General features: G+C 35.4%; 1 protein-coding gene across 2 annotated transcripts in view; it reads left to right on the forward strand.

Moving 5' to 3' along the window:
* Window positions 1–19,934, forward strand: part of ASPM (assembly factor for spindle microtubules) — a 64,004-nt gene that overhangs the window by 27,737 nt on the left and 16,333 nt on the right. Inside the window, exons 17-18 of one of the 2 annotated variants that reach the window (XM_028120332.2) lie at window positions 4,411–4,605; window positions 13,721–18,472. In XM_028120332.2, coding sequence (XP_027976133.1) covers window positions 4,411–4,605; window positions 13,721–18,472 — 4,947 coding nt within the window. The remainder of the gene's footprint in view (window positions 1–4,410; window positions 4,606–13,720; window positions 18,473–19,934) is intronic. The other variant, XM_088016809.1, reaches the window with a different exon arrangement.

Genomic DNA, 19,934 nt, shown 5'->3' on the forward strand with positions numbered 1-19,934 from the left:
ATAACTATAAAACAACTACATTTTGGCAACTCTTAAACATAACATGTATTTTGTCATAGTTTATCAGACTCGGAAATAATGCTAATTGAAATAATTTGCTCTTACCCACTCAAACTCTTGGTAATAACTTTTGGGAACTAGGCAGTGGCTTATACTCACAAATGGTCTTTTCTGCTCCCGTATATATTCTTTGTGCCTTCTTGTGCCCCTTATCTTCTCAGAATCTGCCTCCTTGCCCACATATTCCTTAGAGGATAACTTTGTACTTCTGGAAGCTTATAGGAGAATTGCTTTAGGAGAGTTTTCAGCAAAGACTCTTTCCTGGCTGGCCCTCAAATTATTTCACTAATTCTGTTTATATGACATGGAGAGATTTAAAATCCCATGAAACAGATACTTATCAGAATTGGGGGGGGTAGTAAATGAAATCTGCTTTATTTTCTGCTCAAGATGACCTTATACTAATAAGATATAAACTAGAAAGATTTCTTATTAGCTCTTTGCTGGTGAGATCCCTTTTCCTGATTTAGGAAGTAGAAATTTTTCCTATCTAGGTAGTAGAAATTTCCCTGTTTTTTGAAGACCACTGGTTCTCTCCTTTCTCCAGGCAACCATGCTCCATCTCTTATACAATTACACTAGCATCCAATTACGTCTTTTCTTTTGCTATTTGGAACATTAAGCAGTAGGTCCCCCGTATATTCTCATCGAAATATTATAAGCTAATAAACATATAAATATTACCTTGGGATAGCTAATTTTTCAGGTGTTGTATTTTCATGTTATTGTTATGATTCATATAAACTATCCATTGAGAATAGACTGGCTCAAGTTCTTGTAGTGACAAGTGAAAATTGACTAATGGTCTAATTACCTAATGAATGAAGCAGGATTATCCAAGGGTACCCTGACACATTCTACCTTTTAGTTCTTCCTGTCAAAGAGTAGGCATAAACTGTAAGTTAAAGTAAATCGCTATATGTGGCCCATATGCAAGGTAAAATAAAACAACCTTGTAATAGGTTGGCTTAACAACAGTATAGAATTAAAAATGATGACATGCAGTCTAATTTAGAGAAGAAACAGTGACTTCCAGGATTGGAATTTTTACCATCAGTTTATATAAGTTTTCAAACAGTTGCTAGTTTTTGTAGTACATTTGCTTCTTTGGGTTTGTCTATTTTCCATCTGTAGCTTCTCTAATGTCACATAAAATTGTTCCATTTTAATCGGCTTGAGATTGAGATGTTCTACAAACAGGTAAGTGTCAACTTACCTTAGCCTACTGTATCTAGGAGTGCCCCTTGCCCGTAGAACTTTCGACTCAAATGCAACTTTTGACTTTTTTTTTAAGCTAATAGGAAATGCTTTTTTTTTAACCCAGTTTTTGTTTAATTGTGGTAAAGAACACATCATAAAATTTACCATCTTAACTCTTTTTAAGTGTACAGTTCAGTAGTGTTAATATATTCACATTACTATAAAACAAATCTTCAGAAATTTTTTAACTTGCAAACCTGAAATTGTGCTCCTTAAATAACCCCATTTCCCCTTCCCCCTAGCCCTGGAAACCACCATTCTACTTTCTATTTCTATGAATTTGACCATTTTAGATACCTCACATAAGTGAAATCATGCAATATTTGTCCTTTTGTGACTGGATTATTTCACTTAGCATATGTCCTCAAGTCTCATCCATGTTGTAGCATGTGGAAAAATTTCCTTCATTTTTCAGTCTGCATAGTATTCCATTATATGTAAATAGCACATTTAGTTTATCCGTTCATCTTTCTGTGGGCATTTAGGTTATCCCCACCTATGGGTTCTTGTGAATAATGCTGCTGTGAACATGGGTGTATCTCTTTGAGACCCTGCTTTCAGTTCTTTTGAATATATACCCAAAAGTCGGATTGCTGGATCATACACGGTAGTTTCATTTTTTAATTTTTTTGAGGAACTGCCATACTATTTTCCAAATTGGTCACTATGCATTGCATTTTACAATCCCACCAGTAGTGCACAAAGATTCCAACTTCTCCACGTCCCTGCTAATACTTGTTAATAGTGCGGAGATACCTCATTGTGGTTTTGATTTGCATTTCTCTGACAATTGGTGTTGTTGAGCATCTTTTCATTTGTGTGTCAGCCATTTGTATGTCATCTTTGGAGAAATGTCTATTCCTTTGTCCATTTCTAGATCAGGTTATTTGATTTTTTTTTTATTGTTGAGTTATAGGAGTTCTATATATATTCTTGAAGTTCCCTTATTAGATATATGATTTGCAGATATTTTTTTCTCATTCTGTAGATTAAATTTTCACTTTGTTAACTGTGTTCTTTGCTGAACAAATTTTTATTTATTTATTTATTTAATATTCTGGTTCCTTTCTTCTTTTTTTAAGTTTTTTATTGTTATGTTAATCACCACACATTACATCATTAGTTTTGGATGGAGTGTCCCATGATTCATTGTTTGTGCATAACACCCAGTGCTCCAGGCAGAACGTGCCCCCTTGAATATCCATCACCAGGCTAACCCATCCCCCCACCCCCTCCCCTCTAGAACCCTCAGTTTGTTTTTCAGAGTCTGTCGTCTCTCATGGTTCATCTCCCCCTCCGTGAACAAATTTTTTTTTTAAGTTTTTGATGTAATCTCATTTGTCTGTTTGCTTTTGTTGCTTGTGCTTTTGGTGTCCTCCAATAAATCATTGCTAGATATGAGATTTTTCTCTATGTTTTCTATAAGTAGTTTTATAGTTTTGTATCTTACATTTAGGACTTTAATCCTTCTGGAGTTGATTATGTATATGGTATAAAAAAAGGGTCCAGCTTCTTTCTTTTGTATGTGATTATCTAGTTTTTCCAGCAGCATTTGTTATAGAAACTGTTCTTTTCCCATTGATGGCTCTTGACACCCTTGTCAGGGATCATTTATCCATGTATATGAGGGTGTATTTCTGGGCTTTCTATTCTATGCCATTGGTCTGTATGCCTGTCTTTATGCTAGTACCACAGGCATTATTGTAGCTTTGAAATATGTTTTGAAATTGTGGGTGGGAGGGGGGATGCTTTTAATTTGGATATCTGCAGTCTTAAAGGCCATACGCTTCACAGGGGCACTGACAGTGATGTTAGATGGCTTCATCAATTTGTTGGACGTAATTCCTCAGCCCAATTTTAGAATTGTCTAGTCTTCTTTCACTTAGGAGTGACCTAATATATAACTCTCACCATTTCTTAGTATTTGTTTCAATCCATTAACTACATTTTTCCTTTCTTAGAGTGGCTGTTTGATCCCTTCCATAGTTGAATGTGTTCCCATACTGTGCAGTTTCCACCCATAGATACCAACACCTGATTGTAATTAATTAATAATTAGAATCTAATGTCTGTGTAGAGCCCATCCTTGGATGGTGTGCTGTCCCGAATAGCTACATAAAGGGTTATCAGACATGCTATAAATTGTTCTTTCCACCAAAGGGAATAACTTATATTCTAGTTTCCAATCAGATAACTGAAATGATAAGTCTGGCCTTGGAGAGTGTGGCAAAGTGATTGCATAGTTCAAGTACTGGTTATCCTACCAGTGGACTGACAGTCTACTTGACTTCTCTATCTCAGTTTCCCCATAGTCATAAAAGTGGTACCTGTTCATCTGTTCTTATGGTTGTGTGAGAGTTCATGAAGTGTTTAGAATGGTCTCTGAAGCCTAGTAAGTATTTGACCTATGTTGTTTTTGCTGGTAATTCATTATTAGAAGTAACAGAAATAGAGATATGTAGGGTACCAGCTTGTAGTGCTCCCAGGGCAGGTAGCTCTTCTTCGGTCACTTATGCTATCGAGCACTCCTGCTAGCACTTCTCGTAACCTACTATTCTGTCGTCTTGACTGTCTATGCCTTAAAGCCCTAATGTATTCTGTGCTAAAAGTAGATATTATGCTGCTTCTCCCTTTTTGTAAATTCCTTTGTTCAAGTTGTTACAAAGCAATACAATTGTAAGGCATTTTGTTTATTTTAGGGTCTCCTTTTTTCTTTTTTATTTCCCCATATGGCCCACTGCTTTTTTCAAAATCAAGCATGAATTCTTTGGGCCGTAATCTAAGAAACATACCACATTTAAATTGCCTTTATATTGATTATTGAGGATCTGTGATAAATCAAACATGTCTGTGATCTTTATCTTAGGATTATTTTCCTAGGAATTTTTGTTCCATCATATAAATATATATGCATGTCCACCTATCAGACCTTTAAATATTCCTGGAAGTATCTATATGCCAAAGATAAGCATATCTTAAGTCTGGGGGATGTTTTATTTTCAGGATCAATTTGATTAATATTTAATAGATGATCTTCTTACAAATTTAAGTAATTAAGCTTTTGATTCATATTTGCTTTTTTTTTTTTAGGAGCGAGACAAAGCTGCAAGAATTATTCAATCAGCTATAATCACTTTCCTAACTAAACAACGATTGAAAAAGGAGATTAATGCAACATTGACCATTCAGAAATATTGGCGAAGACTCTTAGCACAGAGAAAATTATTAATGTTAAAAAAGGAAAAACTAGAAAAAGTTCAAAATGAATCAGCATTGGTTATTCAGGTATAGTATCCTGGTATTTTGAATTTAAAAAGTTTTAATGACATTTTTAAGGAAGAAAGTAAAATACAAAGTTTTCAATTTTATTTTAGGCTTTCAAATTTTTCTGGTACTTGAACAAATATTTAATACCTTCCTACTACCTCCAAAACTCTTTACTATAGTCAGCATAAGGCTCAAAAAAGGAGATGCCTCCTTTTCTCTGAAGTCTAATTCTTTACCTGTTCTGTCTTCTTTGTTTTTTATTAGAGGTTTATGCTCCATGGGACATGATGACATACTGCACCATTTTACTTTGTATATCCGCAGACTCAACCAAGCTCTTTGTTTAATCTCTACTATGGGTCCTGGAAACTTATTTTGGGATAAATGTGTGCACGTTTTCCTCTGTAGCCCATTTAGTTGGCATATAACAAAATATTACCTATAATGTATAGAATGCCTATGTTTTCTACATAGTAAAAAAAATTTTAACATATCTACTTTACATAGTAGACATATTCTTTATGTTATTAGATCCTATTTTAATAACAACAGAGAGGTGTACTATTTAAATTTACCCTATGTAAATGTCATTGAAGCTTCACCCCATAATTTTATCTATTTTATAAATTTGGAAATTTTTGTGTCTGGCTACTACTATTGATAAATGAAAGATTCTGATTGAATAAATTATCTTTTTTTGAACCTTTTTTTAATGTGAAATATTACATATAGAAAATTGCATAGAACACATATGTAGAGCCTGATAGTTTTTCACAAAGTTAATACCCATGTAACCACTACCAGATCAAGAAATAGAATATTGTCAGCTTCTCAGAAGCCATTTCACAATCCATTAACCCTCCCCACTACCCATAACCATTATTCTAATATAGACTGTTTTTCTATACATCTTCTTTAAACACTATAGTTTTGTCTTGCCTGTTTTTTGAATGTTATGTAGCTAGGTTCAAACCATGTAAATTCTTTATTCTACATTATTAAATTTGTGAGATTTATCAGTGTTGAGTATAACTGTGGTTTAACTTTCAGTCTATAATATTCTGTAATTTATCTTTTCTATTGATGGACATTTGGCTTTCCAGTTGTGAGTTATTATGAGTAATGAATGCTTCTATGAATGTGCCTTTTGGTGTGAAATGTATTCACTTTGTTTGATATATATACCTATGAGTACAATTCTTTGTTTTTTGAGTGTATAGATTTCAGTTTTCATAGATACTGCCAAAAAGTTTGTAAAGCAATTGTAATACACACCAGCTATTTATGAGTGTTCATGTAACTTCATGTTCAGGTAAATAAATACTTGGAAATTGTCTATTTAATTTTAGCCATTCTGGTGGTTGTGTAGTAGTATCCTGGAGTAGTTTTAATTTGCATTTTCTTGATAATTGGACACCTTTTTAAATTGGAAATCTTCTCTTGTGAACTATTTCAGGTCTCTTTTTCAATTTTTCATTTTGATGGTTTGTCTTCTTGTGGATTTGTAAGAGATGTTGAATATTCTGGTTATTAGAATGTTGTTGGATTTGGGTGTTATAAATACCTTCTCCTAGACTGTGATTTATTGTTTTATGAAATGAAAATTCTTAATTTTCTATTATTGTTAGTGTTTTTTGTGTACCATAATCCAAGGCCTTGAAGATATTCTTCTACAGTATATCCTAAAAGCTTTAATGTATTATCTTTCACATTGAGATCTCTCCTGATTTGTATTAGGGACTATTTTTTCTTTTTTTATATATGGATGGATATCCAGTTGTTTCATTCGATTTACTGAAACAACCATCCTTGCCTCATTACTATACCACCTTTAGCATACATCAAATATTCTTATATCTGTGCTTCTATTTCTAGAATTTTTTTCTGTTCCATTGTTCTTTTTTGTCTTTCTTTGGGCCTTGTACTCTAGCTTTACATGAAAGCCAAATAACTGGTAGATAAGTCCTCCTTCTTTGTTTTTTTGTTTGTTTGTTTTTTTAAAGATTTTATTTATTTGACAGAGAGAGACAGCGAGAAAGGGAACATAAGTAGGGGGAGTGGGAGAGGGAGAAGCAGGCTTCCTGTGGAGCAGGGAGCCTGATGTGGGGCTCGATCTCAGGACCCTGGGATCATGACCTGAGCCGAAGGCAGACGCTTAACCAACTGAGCCACCCCGGCACCCCGCTCCTTCTTTGTTTTTTTAAAAGAAGTTTTTATTAATTCTTCTGCATTTTGATATACATTTAGAATCTGAAGTTTAAAAGTGTTGGAATTTGATTGAGATCTAATAAATACTGAACATGGTATCTATTCCCTATTTATTTTGGTCTTGTTTAAATGTCTCCTAACTTGGTTTTATGATTTGATGCAAGAGGTCTTAAATATTTTTGTTTTTATCTGTATGATACATTTTTTAAAATTTAGATTAAAAAATTTTTAATTAACGTTAATTAAAATTTTAATTTTTAAATTAGCACTCAGTAAAATAGACCTTTTTTGATGTGCAGTTCCATAAACTTAAACACCTGTACATATTTGTGTAATCACTACATCAGTCAGGTTACAGAACAGTTCCATCACCCAGAAAAACTTTTGCCTGCTATTTGTAGTCATTCCTCCAGCCACACCCAGCCCTAGGTGACCATAACTCTGTTCTCTGTTACCACAGTTTTGCCTTTTTGAGAATGTCACCTAAATGGAGCCATATAGTATGTAGCCTTTTGAGACTCACTTTTTTTCACTCAGCGTAATGCCTTTGAGGCTCCTTTAAGTTGTTGCATGTATCAATAGTTTGTTTTCATTGCAGAGTAGTATTCTGTTGTGTGGAGGTACCACAATTTGATTATATATTAACCTGTTAAAAGATATTTGTGTTGTTCCCAGGTTTAGGTGATCTCATTTCTTTAAGGTAAATATTTATGAGTGGGATTGCTGGGTCATTTGGTGAGTGTATATTTAACCTTATAAGATATTGGCAAACTGGTTTCTAAAGTGCCTATACCAGTTTTCATTCCTACCTTAGTGCATAAGAGTTCTCATTGCTCCACATCTTCCAACACTGTGATATTAATGTTTTCTAGCTGTTCTGTTAGATATGTAGTGGTATCTAATCTTGGTTTTATTTTGCATTTCCCTAATCACTAATGATGTATATGTTTTCAAGTGCTTAATTTTCTTTAGGGTATCTTGTGAAGTATCTGTTGAAATCTTTTGCTTATTGTTGTAATTGAATTGCTTGTCTTAATGAGGTTTGAGAGTTCTTTCCATATTGTGAAGACAAATTCTTTGTCAGTGATTTGCGACTATTTTCTCCTAATCTGTAGGCCTTTTACAGAAAGTTTCCTGATCCCTGGTCTTGGTGAATGGTCTGAGTACTTAAAAAGAATATGTTATCTGTTGTTGTTGTGTGAAGTGTTCTATAAATGTTAGATCTATTTGGTTGATGATGTGTATTTAGTTCTTTTATATCCTGGCTGATTTTCTGTTTGCTCTCTCAGTAAAAGAATAGTGTTTGAGGGCGCCTGGGTGGCTCAGTTGGTTAAGCGACTGCCTTCGGCTCAGGTCATGATCCTGGAGTCCCGGGATCGAGTCCCGCATCGGGCTCCCTGCTCAGCGGGGAGTCTGCTTCTCCCTCTGACCCTCTTCCCTCTCGTGCTCTCTATCTCTCATTCTCTCTCTCTCAAATAAATAAAATCTTTAAAAAAAAAAAAAGAATAGTGTTTGAATCTCCCAACTGTAATGGGATATGTTTTCCTCCTTTCAGTTCTTTGTTTATCTGTTGTTAGGCACATGCACATTTGAAATTGTTCTGTTTTCTTGGTAAGTTGGGTCTTTTATCATTATGGAATGTTCTTTTTTATCCCTCATAGTTTTCTTTGCTTTGAAGTCTACCTTGCTGGCTGTAATATAACTACTCCAGCTTGGCTGTGGACTTGACCGTCATCTGGAAGTTATATTTTTTTCTTTCCTTTTACTTGTTAATTACTTACATGATTATGTAGGACGTGAAATCTAGGCAGCATTTAGTTTTTATGTTTTGAAAATCTCTGTCTTTTGATTGTTGGTTTAGACTATTTATATTTCAAGCATTTATTGATATTTGTGAATTTAGGTCTATCTTTTTATTGTTTCTGAATGTTTCCATTCTTTCATTCTTCCCTTTCTCCTTTCCTGGATTTTCAATTCTTTGAACACCTGATAGTGTTACACTTTAGTCTGTTTTCTTTCTATTTCCCTTTGTACAGGTTTGTTTTGTTTTGTTTTTTGGTAATTGCTCTAGGGGTTACAGTATATGTAACTTTTAATCCACTTAGAATTAATATTTTTTTACTTAAAGTTGAATATAGAAAACTTACTACTGTCTAAGTCCCTTTGTGCCCCGTCTCCCACTTTTATGTTTAGTTGTCTTGCTTACTACATCTACATACAATGAAAATCACATCAGGGAATGTTATAATTTTTGCTTTCAATCATAATAAATATTTTAACAGATGAGAATAATATTCTATGCTGTTAATGCAGATGTTTATCATTTCTGTTGCTTTGCTTTATTTTTTTGTAGTGCATTTTTTACCATTTATAAACCACTAGTGATTCATTATTATTAACTAAAGTCCATAGTTTACATTAGGGTTCACTGTTTATGTGGTGTCGTTATGTGTGTTTGATCAAAATCCTGCCCTGGAAATCCTCTGTATTCCACCCCTCCTCACAATTCCTGGCAACCCCTGATTTTTTTTTACTGTCTGTATAGTTTTGTTTTTTTCCAGAACATCCTGTAGTTTGAATCCATCAGTATGTAGCCTTTTCAGATTGGTTTCTCTCACTTAGCAATGTGCACTTAAGTTGCTTTTTTATGTCTTCTTTTGGCTTGATAACTTACTTGTTTTTATCACTGAATAACATTCCATTGTAGGATGTACCTCAGTATTTTTTTTTTATCCATTCACCTACTGAAGGCTATCTTGGTTGCTTCTAATTTGGGGCAGTTATGAATAAAGGTATTATAAACATCTGTGCACATGTTTTTCTGTGGATCTAAGTTTTCAACTTCTTTGGATAGTTACCTTGGAGTGGGATTGCCTGATCATATGATAAAACTAGGTTGTGAGAAACTGTCTAACTGTTTTCCACAGTAGCTGTACCATTTTGCATTCCCACCAGCAATGAATGAGACTTCCTGTTGCTCTACTTCCTGGCCAGCATTTGGTGTTGTGTTTTAGATTTTAGCCATTTTAGTAAATGTATATTGGCATCACATTGTATCAGTTTGTAATTCCCTAATGCTATATGATGTTGAGCATCTTTTCATATGCTTATTTACCAGATGTTTATCTTCTTTCATGATGTGTTTGGATCTTTCGCCCATTTTTTTAATTCTTATTGTCCATTTTTTATTTCTTATTGAGTTTTAGGGGTTCTTTGTATATTTGGATACAAATCCTTTATCAGATATGTATTTTGCAAATATTTTCTCCTAGTCTGTGGCTTATCTTTTTGTTCTGTTAACAGTTTTTCACAGAGCAGACTTTTTAATTTTAATGAAGCCTGACATCAATTTTTTTTCTTTCATGGATTATACTTTTGGCATTATATCTAAAAATCCATTGCCAAACCCAAAGTACTTAGATATTCTATTGTTATCTCCTATACGTTCTATGATTTTTACATTTTACATTTAGATATATGCTTTATTTTAGTTAACTTTTGTGAAAGGTAAAGAGTCAGTGCTTAGATTCATGTTTTTTCATATGGTTGTCTGCTTATTCTGCATCATTTTTTGAAAACAAAATTATCCTTTATCTACTCAGTTGGGTTGTTCCTTTGTCAGAGATCAATTGACTGTGTTGCATGGGTATACTTCTGGGCTCCCTATTCCATTCTAGTGATCTGTTTGTCTATTAGTTTGCCAATACCACACTGTCTCAATTACTATAGTTTTATAGTAAGTTTTGAAGTTGGATAATGTTGGTCCTCCAGCTTTCTTCCTCTTTAATAATATGTTTGCTATTCTAGGTCTTTTGCCTCTCCATTTAACTTTAGAATCAGTTTGCTGGTATTCACAGAGTAACTAGGTAAGATTTTGATTGAGATTGCATTGAATTTATAGATTAAGTTGGGATGAACTGACAACATTGAGTCTTCTACCCATGAACATGATACATCTCTCCATTTAATTAGATCTTCTTTGATTTCTTTCATTAGAGTTTTATAGTTTTCCTCATACAGATACTGTGGATATTTAGATGCATTTTGAAGTGTTTCTCTTTTTTTGCTAATAATGTTAATGGTGTTATATCCTACAAATTTACTATAATTGCTTATTAATTAGTTCCAGGAGGTTTTTTTGTCATTTCTTTGGATTGTCTACATAGATGATCATGTCACCTGTGGACAAAGAAAGATTTATTATTTTTGTCTTTTGTATACCTTTTATATCCTTTTCTTATTACAGTAGCCAGGAGTTTCAGTATGTGTTGAATAGGAGTGGTGAGGGTACATCCTTGCATTATTCCAGATCTTAAGGGAAAAGCATCTAGTTTCTCACTGTTAAGTTTGATGTTAGCTATAGGTTTGAATAGATGTTCTTTATCATATTGAGAAAGTTCCTCTCTATTCTTAGTTTGTTGAGGTATTTCTTTTTTAAGTCATTTTTCTTTTTCAGCCTAGATAATTTATATTGATCTTACAGTATATTCTTTTATCACCTTTATTCTGCTATTGAGCCATTCCAATGAGTTGGTTTTTTGTTTGGTTTGGTTTTGTTTTTTGATTATTGTGTTTTTCAGTTCTAATATTTCCATTTGGATCTTATTTGTATCTTTGATGTTTTTACTGAGACTTTCTATTCTCCCATTAGTTTCAACTTTTGGAACATTTTTACATCTGCTGTTTTAAAGTCTTTGTCAGGTAATTCCAATGTCTAGGTCATCTTCATTGGCATCTGTTGATTGTTTTTTCCTATGCAAGTTGAAATTTTCCTTTTATTTTTATGCCAAGTAATTTTTAATTATATCTTGAATATTTTAAAAGTGATGTGAATGTGGATATTTTAGTTTTACGAGGTGGTCTGCCTTGTTGGGTTCAGGCCACAAGTTCTTATCAATGTTCTATGGGTATGGCTTCAACATCAGTTCCTTTTTTAAAGTGTTTACAGTGATATTTGTATCAGTCCCATGCGTATGTCACCGAGTGACCAGTTTGGGATCTAGGTGGTGTTGTGTTTCTTAATTCAGTACTCAAAGGCTAGTCTGCTGTCAGACCCACATGTACACAGCTTAATGGTGAACCCAAGAATTCATAACGTTAAGGGATTGCTTTCTTGAGCTATCCCTTCTCTTCAGTCTCCCTGGGACTCTACAGGTGTGTTTAAGGCTGTCCTGTTTGGTTCTCTGGCGAGAAAGCTAAATCTTTGGTTACACTGGTATGCTGTGTTCTTTCTGTGACTACCCTAGCTGAGATGAAGCAAAGACTCTGTATCTTTAGTAAGAGGAAGTACAAAATATGGCAAACATTGTGGAGAAAGGGAGAAATGAAGAATTGGAGCTATGAAAACAATCTTCCACAGATATCTATGGTGGAGAAGAAAGAGCACCTTATTAGATATTAAAATCTAGGCCCCAGTATCAACTCTTGGTTGATATTGGCTATGTGACTTTGGAAAAAGTTTTACATCATAAGTTTTCTTTTCTTTAGATGAACAAAGAATGCTAACTTACTGTGTTTTTGTGAGAAGTAAGAAAATTATATGTAATGCTCTTTAGTAAAAGCTACTTAGTTTTAATAGACCCTGGCAGTGCTGCTAAATCTCTACTGTGATGAGAGGGGATGAACTTATCTCCCACGATCCATATCAACCCTGACTGACGCTTCAGTAACAGACACTGGTAACAGTATTCAGAACAAACGATTATCAGAGTGTAGAATAAACTATCCACACTGACATTTTGATTTTTGAGTTTGAAGGTTTCACAAATGAATGTCTAGAGGGAAGAAAAGAGAATGGCCACTGCAACTCTGAATAGTATCTGCTTTACTTTTCCCTACTTTTTTGAGGCAGCTTAATAAAATACTTCACATTTGCATCAAGCTTACAGTTTTCAGTGCCATTTTGCATTAATGTGCAAATATAGTTGGATAAATGTTTTAATTACTTACGCATCTCTTCATAGTAATGTGGTATATACTCATTATTTCTCATCAGGATGAAGAGTAGGAACAAAATCACAATCCACACATAGTAAAGGAATAAGGCAGTATCTGTTGGGAAAAACTCAGAGGGTTCCTAACTCTCCTCTCCTGTGGGTAGGTGTGCTTGGACCAGGCACAGGTGCATAACAATGGCTATAGTGCTCCAGGAGGCAGAAGTACCTAGCCCCTATACTGTTTCACTTATATAAGAGAAAGTAAGGTGCAGTAGGGAATTCTCGCCCCACTCTTGCCCTAACGAAGGAGTTAGGGACGAAGGAGTTAGGGAATGTGGGTGGTATGGGAAGAAAGCAACCTTAGCTATTCAAGAGATAAATGGTTTATCACTTCTCATATCTTTTCAGAATTCTACTTTTTGACTATGTGTCTATAATTCCTAAACTTATGAAGAAGTAGTAATTTAATTCTTAATGAAAAAAATGACTAAGAATGATCTAGCTCACTTGTTTCTCAGATTCCTGTGTTTATATTATTGGACCTGTGTAGGATCCCTCACATAACACTTTCCAATCATTACAAGATAGTTTAGCAGCCTTGCTATTAAGGGGAAAATACAAAATCCAAAGATACAGTCATAGGAAATTACTTAGAATCAATAGATAGCAGAATATTACTATAACTTTATTTTTGACTATTTTCTTATATGTTATTCTATTAGAATATAAACTTGCTTTACATTTCTTTTGTCTCTGGAATACAAATATAAATACCACTAGGATTGAGACAAGGATTTCTGAATTGGCTATAGCTATATCGATATAGAAACTAGACTACAAACAAAAGAGACAAGTATTTTCCAAAAATAATACTTTTTCAATTTAACATGTTTATTTTTAAGCAAAAGGTTAGAAAAATTAATACTTGCAGAGGTGTTAAGTACAGAAAGTTATGTGTTTTACTTTGTGTCCTTTCTTACCTTTTTCAGAGGTATTGGAGAAGATATTCCACTAGAAAACAGTTTCTGAAATTGAAATATTACTCAATCATCCTGCAGTCTAGGATAAGAATGATAATTGCTGTTACTTCTTACAAACGACATCTTTGGGCTGCAGTTACAATTCAGAGACATTGGTGTGCTTATTTAAGAAGAAAACATGATGAACAGAGGTATAAGATGCTAAAATCATCATGTCTCATAATCCAATCTATGTTCAGAAGATGGAAGCAACGTAAAATGCAATTACAAATAAAAGCTACAATAATATTACAAAGAGCTTTTAGAGAATGGCATGGCCGGAAACGAGCTAAAGAAGAAAAATCTGCTCTTGTCATACAATCATGGTATAGAATGCACCAAGAATTACGGAAATATATTCACATTAGATCTTGTGTTGTTATCATTCAGACAAGATTCCGGTGTGTTCAAGCCCAAAAATTATATAAAAGAAAAAAAGAGGCTCTACTGACCATTCAAAAGTACTACAAAGCCTATCTGAAAGGAAAGACTGAGCGCACCAGCTATTTGCAGAAACGGGCTGCGGCCATCCGACTGCAGGCTGCTTTCAGGAGGATGAGAGCTCGCAATCTACATAGACAAACAAGAGCTGCTTGTGTTTTTCAGTCCTACTGGAGGATGAGGCAAGACAGATTTCGATTTCTAAAGCTTAAGAAAATTACTACCAAATTGCAGGCACAAGTAAGAAAACAGCAACAATTACAGAAATATAAGAAGGTAAAGAGAGCTGCCCTTGTAATTCAGATTCATTTTCGAGCTTATGTTTTAGCAAAGAAAGTTCTGGCATCTTACCAGAAAACACGTTCTGCTGTCATTGTTCTACAGTCTGCATATAGAGGGATGCAGGCCAGGAAAAAGTTTATTCACATCCTCACATCCATTATAAAAATTCAATCATGTTACAGAGCTTATATTTCCAGAAAAAAATTTCTGAGACTAAAAAGTGCTACAGTAAAGTTACAGTCAATTGTCAGGATGAAACAAACTCGTAAACAATATTTACATTTGAGAGCAGCGACGCTATGTATCCAGCGACAGTACCGGTCCACAAAAATGGCTGCACTAGAGAGACAAGAATACAGACAGATGCGGGAATCCTGTATCAAACTGCAAGCTTCTGTTAGAGGTCACCTGGTTCGGAAGCAGATGCGGGTGCAAAGACAAGCTGCTGTCTCACTACAGTCTTATTTCAGAATGAGAAAGACACGGCAGCACTACCTGGAAATTTATAAAGCAACTGTTGTCATTCAGAACTACTATCATGCATACAAAGCACAGATCAGTCAGAGGAAGAACTTCTTGCAAGTCAAAAGAGCAGTTACTTGTTTGCAGGCAGCTTACAGAGGTTATAAAGTACGCCAGCTAATCAAACAACAATCTATAGCTGCTCTTAAAATTCAAACTGCTTTTAGAGGCTATAGTAAAAGGAAGAAATATCAATATGTGCTTCAGTCTACTATCAAGATTCAGAGATGGTACAGGACATACAGGACTGTTCGTGGTGTTAGAACGCAATTTTTAAAGACCAAGGCAGCTGTGATTTCTCTCCAATCTGCTTATCGTGGCTGGAAAGTTCGAAAGCAGATCAAAAGGGAACATCAAGCTGCAGTGAGGATTCAGTCTGCTTTTAGAATGGCCAAAGCTCGGAAACAGTTTAGATTGTTAAAAACAGCCACGTTGGTCATCCAGCGACATCTGAGAGCATGGACTACAGGAAAGAAACAACGCATGGAGTACATTGCGCTCTCTAAGGCAGCACTGACGCTTCAGTCTGCATGGAAGGGAAAAACAGTGAGAAGGCGGATTCAAAAGCAACACGCATGTGCTGTCATCATACAGTCATACTATAGAATGTATGTGCAACAGAAGACGTGGGAAATCGTGAAAAAAGCTGCTTGTCTGATTCAAATGTATTATAGGGCTTATAGTGTTGGAAGGAAACAGCGTCAGTTGTATTTGAAAACCAGAGCAGCTACAGTCATTTTACAGTCAGCTTACCGAAGTATGAGAGTAAGAAAAAAAATAAAGGAGTACAACAAAGCAGCAGTCACCATACAGTCCACATACAGAGCTTACAAAACCAAAAAAAACTATGCAACCTGCAGAGCTTCAGCTGTTATAATTCAGAGATGGTATCAAGGTATTAAAATTGCAAGCCATCAACGTAAGGAATATCTTAATTTCAAGAAGACAGCAGTTAAAATTCAAGCCATTTATAGAGGTATTAGAGTAAGAAGACAAATCCAACACATGCACATGGCAGCCACTGTTATTCAAGCCGTGTTTAAAATGCATCAAGCAAAAATGAGATACCATAAAATGAGAACAGCAGCTGTCATAATTCAGGTAAGATACAGAGCATATTGTCAAGGTAAAATTCAGCGTGCAAAGTACTTGACAATTTTGAAAGCTATTACTGTTCTTCAGGCAAGTTTTAGAGGAATAAGAGTTAGACAGACTCTCAGAAAGATGCAAAGTGCAGCCACACTCATTCAGTCATATTATAGAAGACACAGAGAGCAAACCTATTTTAGTAAGTTAAAGAAGGTAACAAAAACAGTACAGCAAAAGTACCGGGCAGTGAAGGAAAGAAACGTACAATTTCAAAAGTATAACAAATTAAGGCATTCTGTCATACGCATTCAGGCTGGTTTTAGGGGGATGAAAGCTAGACAACATTTAAAAATTATGCATTTAGCTGCAACTCTTATTCAGAGGAGATTTAGAACTCTCAGGGTGAGAAGAAGATTCCTGTCTCTCAGGAAAACTGTTCTTTGGGTTCAGAGAAAATACCGTGCAACTGTTTGTGCAAAGCATTACTTCCAACAGTTCCTGCAGTTACAAAAGGCAATCATTAAAATCCAGTCATCATACAGAGGATGGATGGTAAGGAAGAAGATGCAAGAGATGCACGGGGCTGCTACTGTCATCCAGGCAGCTTTCAGAATGCACAGAGCATATGTGAGGTACAAGGCCTTGAAACATGCCTCAGTCATAATCCAGCAGCAATACCGAGCAAACAGGGCTGCAGAGCTACAAAGACAATGTTATCTCCGACAAAGACATTCTGCTCTGATCCTTCAGGCTGCTTTTAGGGGGATGAAAGCTAGAGGACATTTGAAAAATATGCATTCCTCTGCAACCCTTATTCAAAGCAGGTTTAGATCTTTAGTGATGAGGAAAAGATTCATTTCCCTCAAAAAAGCTGCTATTTTTGTTCAGAGGAAATATCGGGCCACCATTTGTGCCAAGCATCACTTGCACCAATTCTTGAAATTACAGAAGGCAGTCATTACAATCCAGTCATCTTACCGAAGGCTGGTGGCAAAGAAGAAGTTACAGGAGATGCACCGGGCTGCAGTTCTCATCCAGGCCACTTACAGAATGCACAGAACATATGTTACATTTCAGACTTGGAAACATGCCTCAGTTCTAATTCAGCAACATTACCGAGCATACAGGGCTGCGAAATTGCAAAGAGAAAATTATGTCCGACAAAGACATTCTGCTTTGGTCATTCAGGCCGCCTATAAGGGAATGAAGGCAAGACAACTTTTAAGGGAAAAACACAGAGCTGCTATCATAATACAAAGCACATATAAAATGTATAGGCAGTATCTATTTTCCCAAAAGATTCAGTGGGCTACAAAAGTAATGCAGGAAAGATATAGAGCAAATAAAAAGAAAGCTCTTCAACATGATACCCTCAGGAAAGCAGCAACCTGTATTCAGGCAGATTTCCCCGACTTGATCATAAGGAAACAGATTCAGGAACAGCATCAGGCTGCCACTATTATTCAGAAGCATTTTAAAGCCTCCAAAATAAGGAAGCGTTATCTCCACTTGAGAGCAAAAGTAGTTTTTGTTCAAAGACGATACAGAATGCTAACTGCAGCGCACACCCAAGCAGTCATTTGTCTACAGTCTCCATACAGAGATTTTGAGGTGCGAAAGGATATCCAGCATATGCACCTGGCTGCCACACTAATTCAGTCAGTCTACCGAATGCACAGGGCCAAACTTGATTATCAAGCAAAGAAAACTGCTGTTGTTGTTATACAGAATTATTATAGGTCATATGTCAGAGTAAAAATGGAAAGAAAAAGACTTTTAGCAGTTCAGAAATCTGTACTAATTATTCAGGCTGCTTTTAGAGGCATGAAAGTTAGACAGACGCTGAGACACCTATCGGAGGCAAACATGGCAGCCATGGCCCAACAATCTGCATTCTGCCCTCACAGAATGGAAACTCCGCATGGAGCTGTTCACAGCTCAGCACTTAGGGTTCAGAAGTGGCATAGAGCTTCTCTAGTGGCTTGTTCCCAGGAGGCAGAGTATCCTCAAAGAGAGGCTGCAGTAACAACTCAAAAAGCTTTTTGTGAAATGCTCACAAGAAAATTGGAAATGCAGATGTGTGCTGCCCTGCGAATTCAGTCCTTCCTTCAGATGGCAGTGTATCGGAGAAGATTTCTTCAGCAGAAAAGAGCGGCTGTGACCCTCCAGCAGTATTTCAGGACGTGGCAAACAAGAAGGCAGTTTTTATTGTATAGGAAGGCAGCAGTGGTTTTACAAAATCACCACAGAGCCTCTTTGTCTGCACAACATCAAAGACAAGTGTATTTACAAATTAGGAGCAGCATTATCATTATTCAAGCTAGAACGAGAGGATTTATACAGAAACGGAAGTTTCAGAAAATTAAAGATAGCACCATAAAAATCCAGGTACTTGTATATTTAAATGTAAAGCTTGAATTCTTTCTTTAACCAATATTTGTTAGAATTTGTAAAATTAACTTAAGCAGTTCATAAAGAATAATACTTCATTTATGTGACCATTTCATTTATCTTCCAAAACAGAACATTTTTGAGAGTGGGAAAAGGGCACTAATTCAGCTAATACAACACAGAACTGGAATTCTTCTGAACGTGATCACTATATGCTTGATGCATTTCAATAGGTGTTAATTTTGAGAATATAGTTTGATAAATGGGAGTTCTCTACGGAGTAAAAAAATTTTTTAAGTGAGAAATTTACGCTAAGGTAAAGTGAGATTTGGCAAAATTTAGGCCAAATGGGATAACTTTATTCCCCTACCAATCTGTTAATAAGACCACTTAAGCTAGATAGACATGTGTACTTTATTCAGAGCATTTAGACTTTGGTTTCCAAAGCAATTTTATATAATTTTTTCATTAATTATTATTGTTATATGTAAAATATATACTATATAACAAAAATATTGTATCTGCATTTCTCACACACATACATATATCAGTGGGTGAGGTGTAGAGTATTATCTCTTTTGAAATATGAAGCAACTGAGAAAGGTTAAATAACTTGCTAATGTAGGGAGAGGCAAATCCAGGAATTGAATCTAGGTACTTCAGCAATTTATTTTCTACCTGTTCATACCTGGGCTTTGAACCTTGATGTAATATGTTGGTATCTTGTTGGTTTGCTGTTGAACTTAGATATACTGTTTTCATTCAGCAAATAAATGTCCAGTGCTGGCAATGTGCTCAAATGCTATCATGGTTGATTGGCATAGACAAATATACTTAGTTGCTGTCCTTAAAGCACTTAATTGAGCAAGGAAGCTTAATTATAAAACAAAATGAGAGGTTTATGTTGCTGGGAACATAAAGAAGGGAAACCTAAGTTAGTCCCAGTGCTCAGAAAAGGCTTCCCAGGACAAGTGGCATTTAATGAGATGTTAAGCCAAAGGATGAATTAAAAATAGCCCACTAAAATGTCTCGCATGTATGCAGCTATAAGCGATAACACAGAGTTCAGAAATGAGAGAGCGAGTGTGTGTGGTGCAGTATAGAGAATGATAGGAGACTAGGCTGGCAGCACCAGGAGTGAGATCGTGCATAGCTTTGTAAGACATAGACACAAGCTTAGTCTCTTCTACTGGATTAAAAGAAGTTCTAGAAGAATTTAAAATGGAGAAAACCAGAATCATATTTTTATTTTTAAAAAATTACTCTGGCAGGAATGTGGAAGAGGGACTGGAAGGGGAGCAGGGAGACCAACCAGGAGACTATTGGCATGAGGTCAGGTGAAAGATAGTTTAGTAAGGTGTAGTGACAATGGGATTGTGAGGATTAGTTTGAGTGGAAAGGGTAGTATTTGCATTATATAGAGCATAAACAAGCATCTAAGCCATGTGTATGGCTTAAG

The sequence above is a fragment of the Eumetopias jubatus genome, unplaced genomic scaffold, assembly GCF_037043125.1.
Source record: "Eumetopias jubatus isolate StellerSeaLion01/CBP00866 unplaced genomic scaffold, mEumJub1_p1.0 scaffold_12, whole genome shotgun sequence".
Taxonomy (NCBI): Eukaryota; Metazoa; Chordata; class Mammalia; order Carnivora; family Otariidae; genus Eumetopias; species Eumetopias jubatus.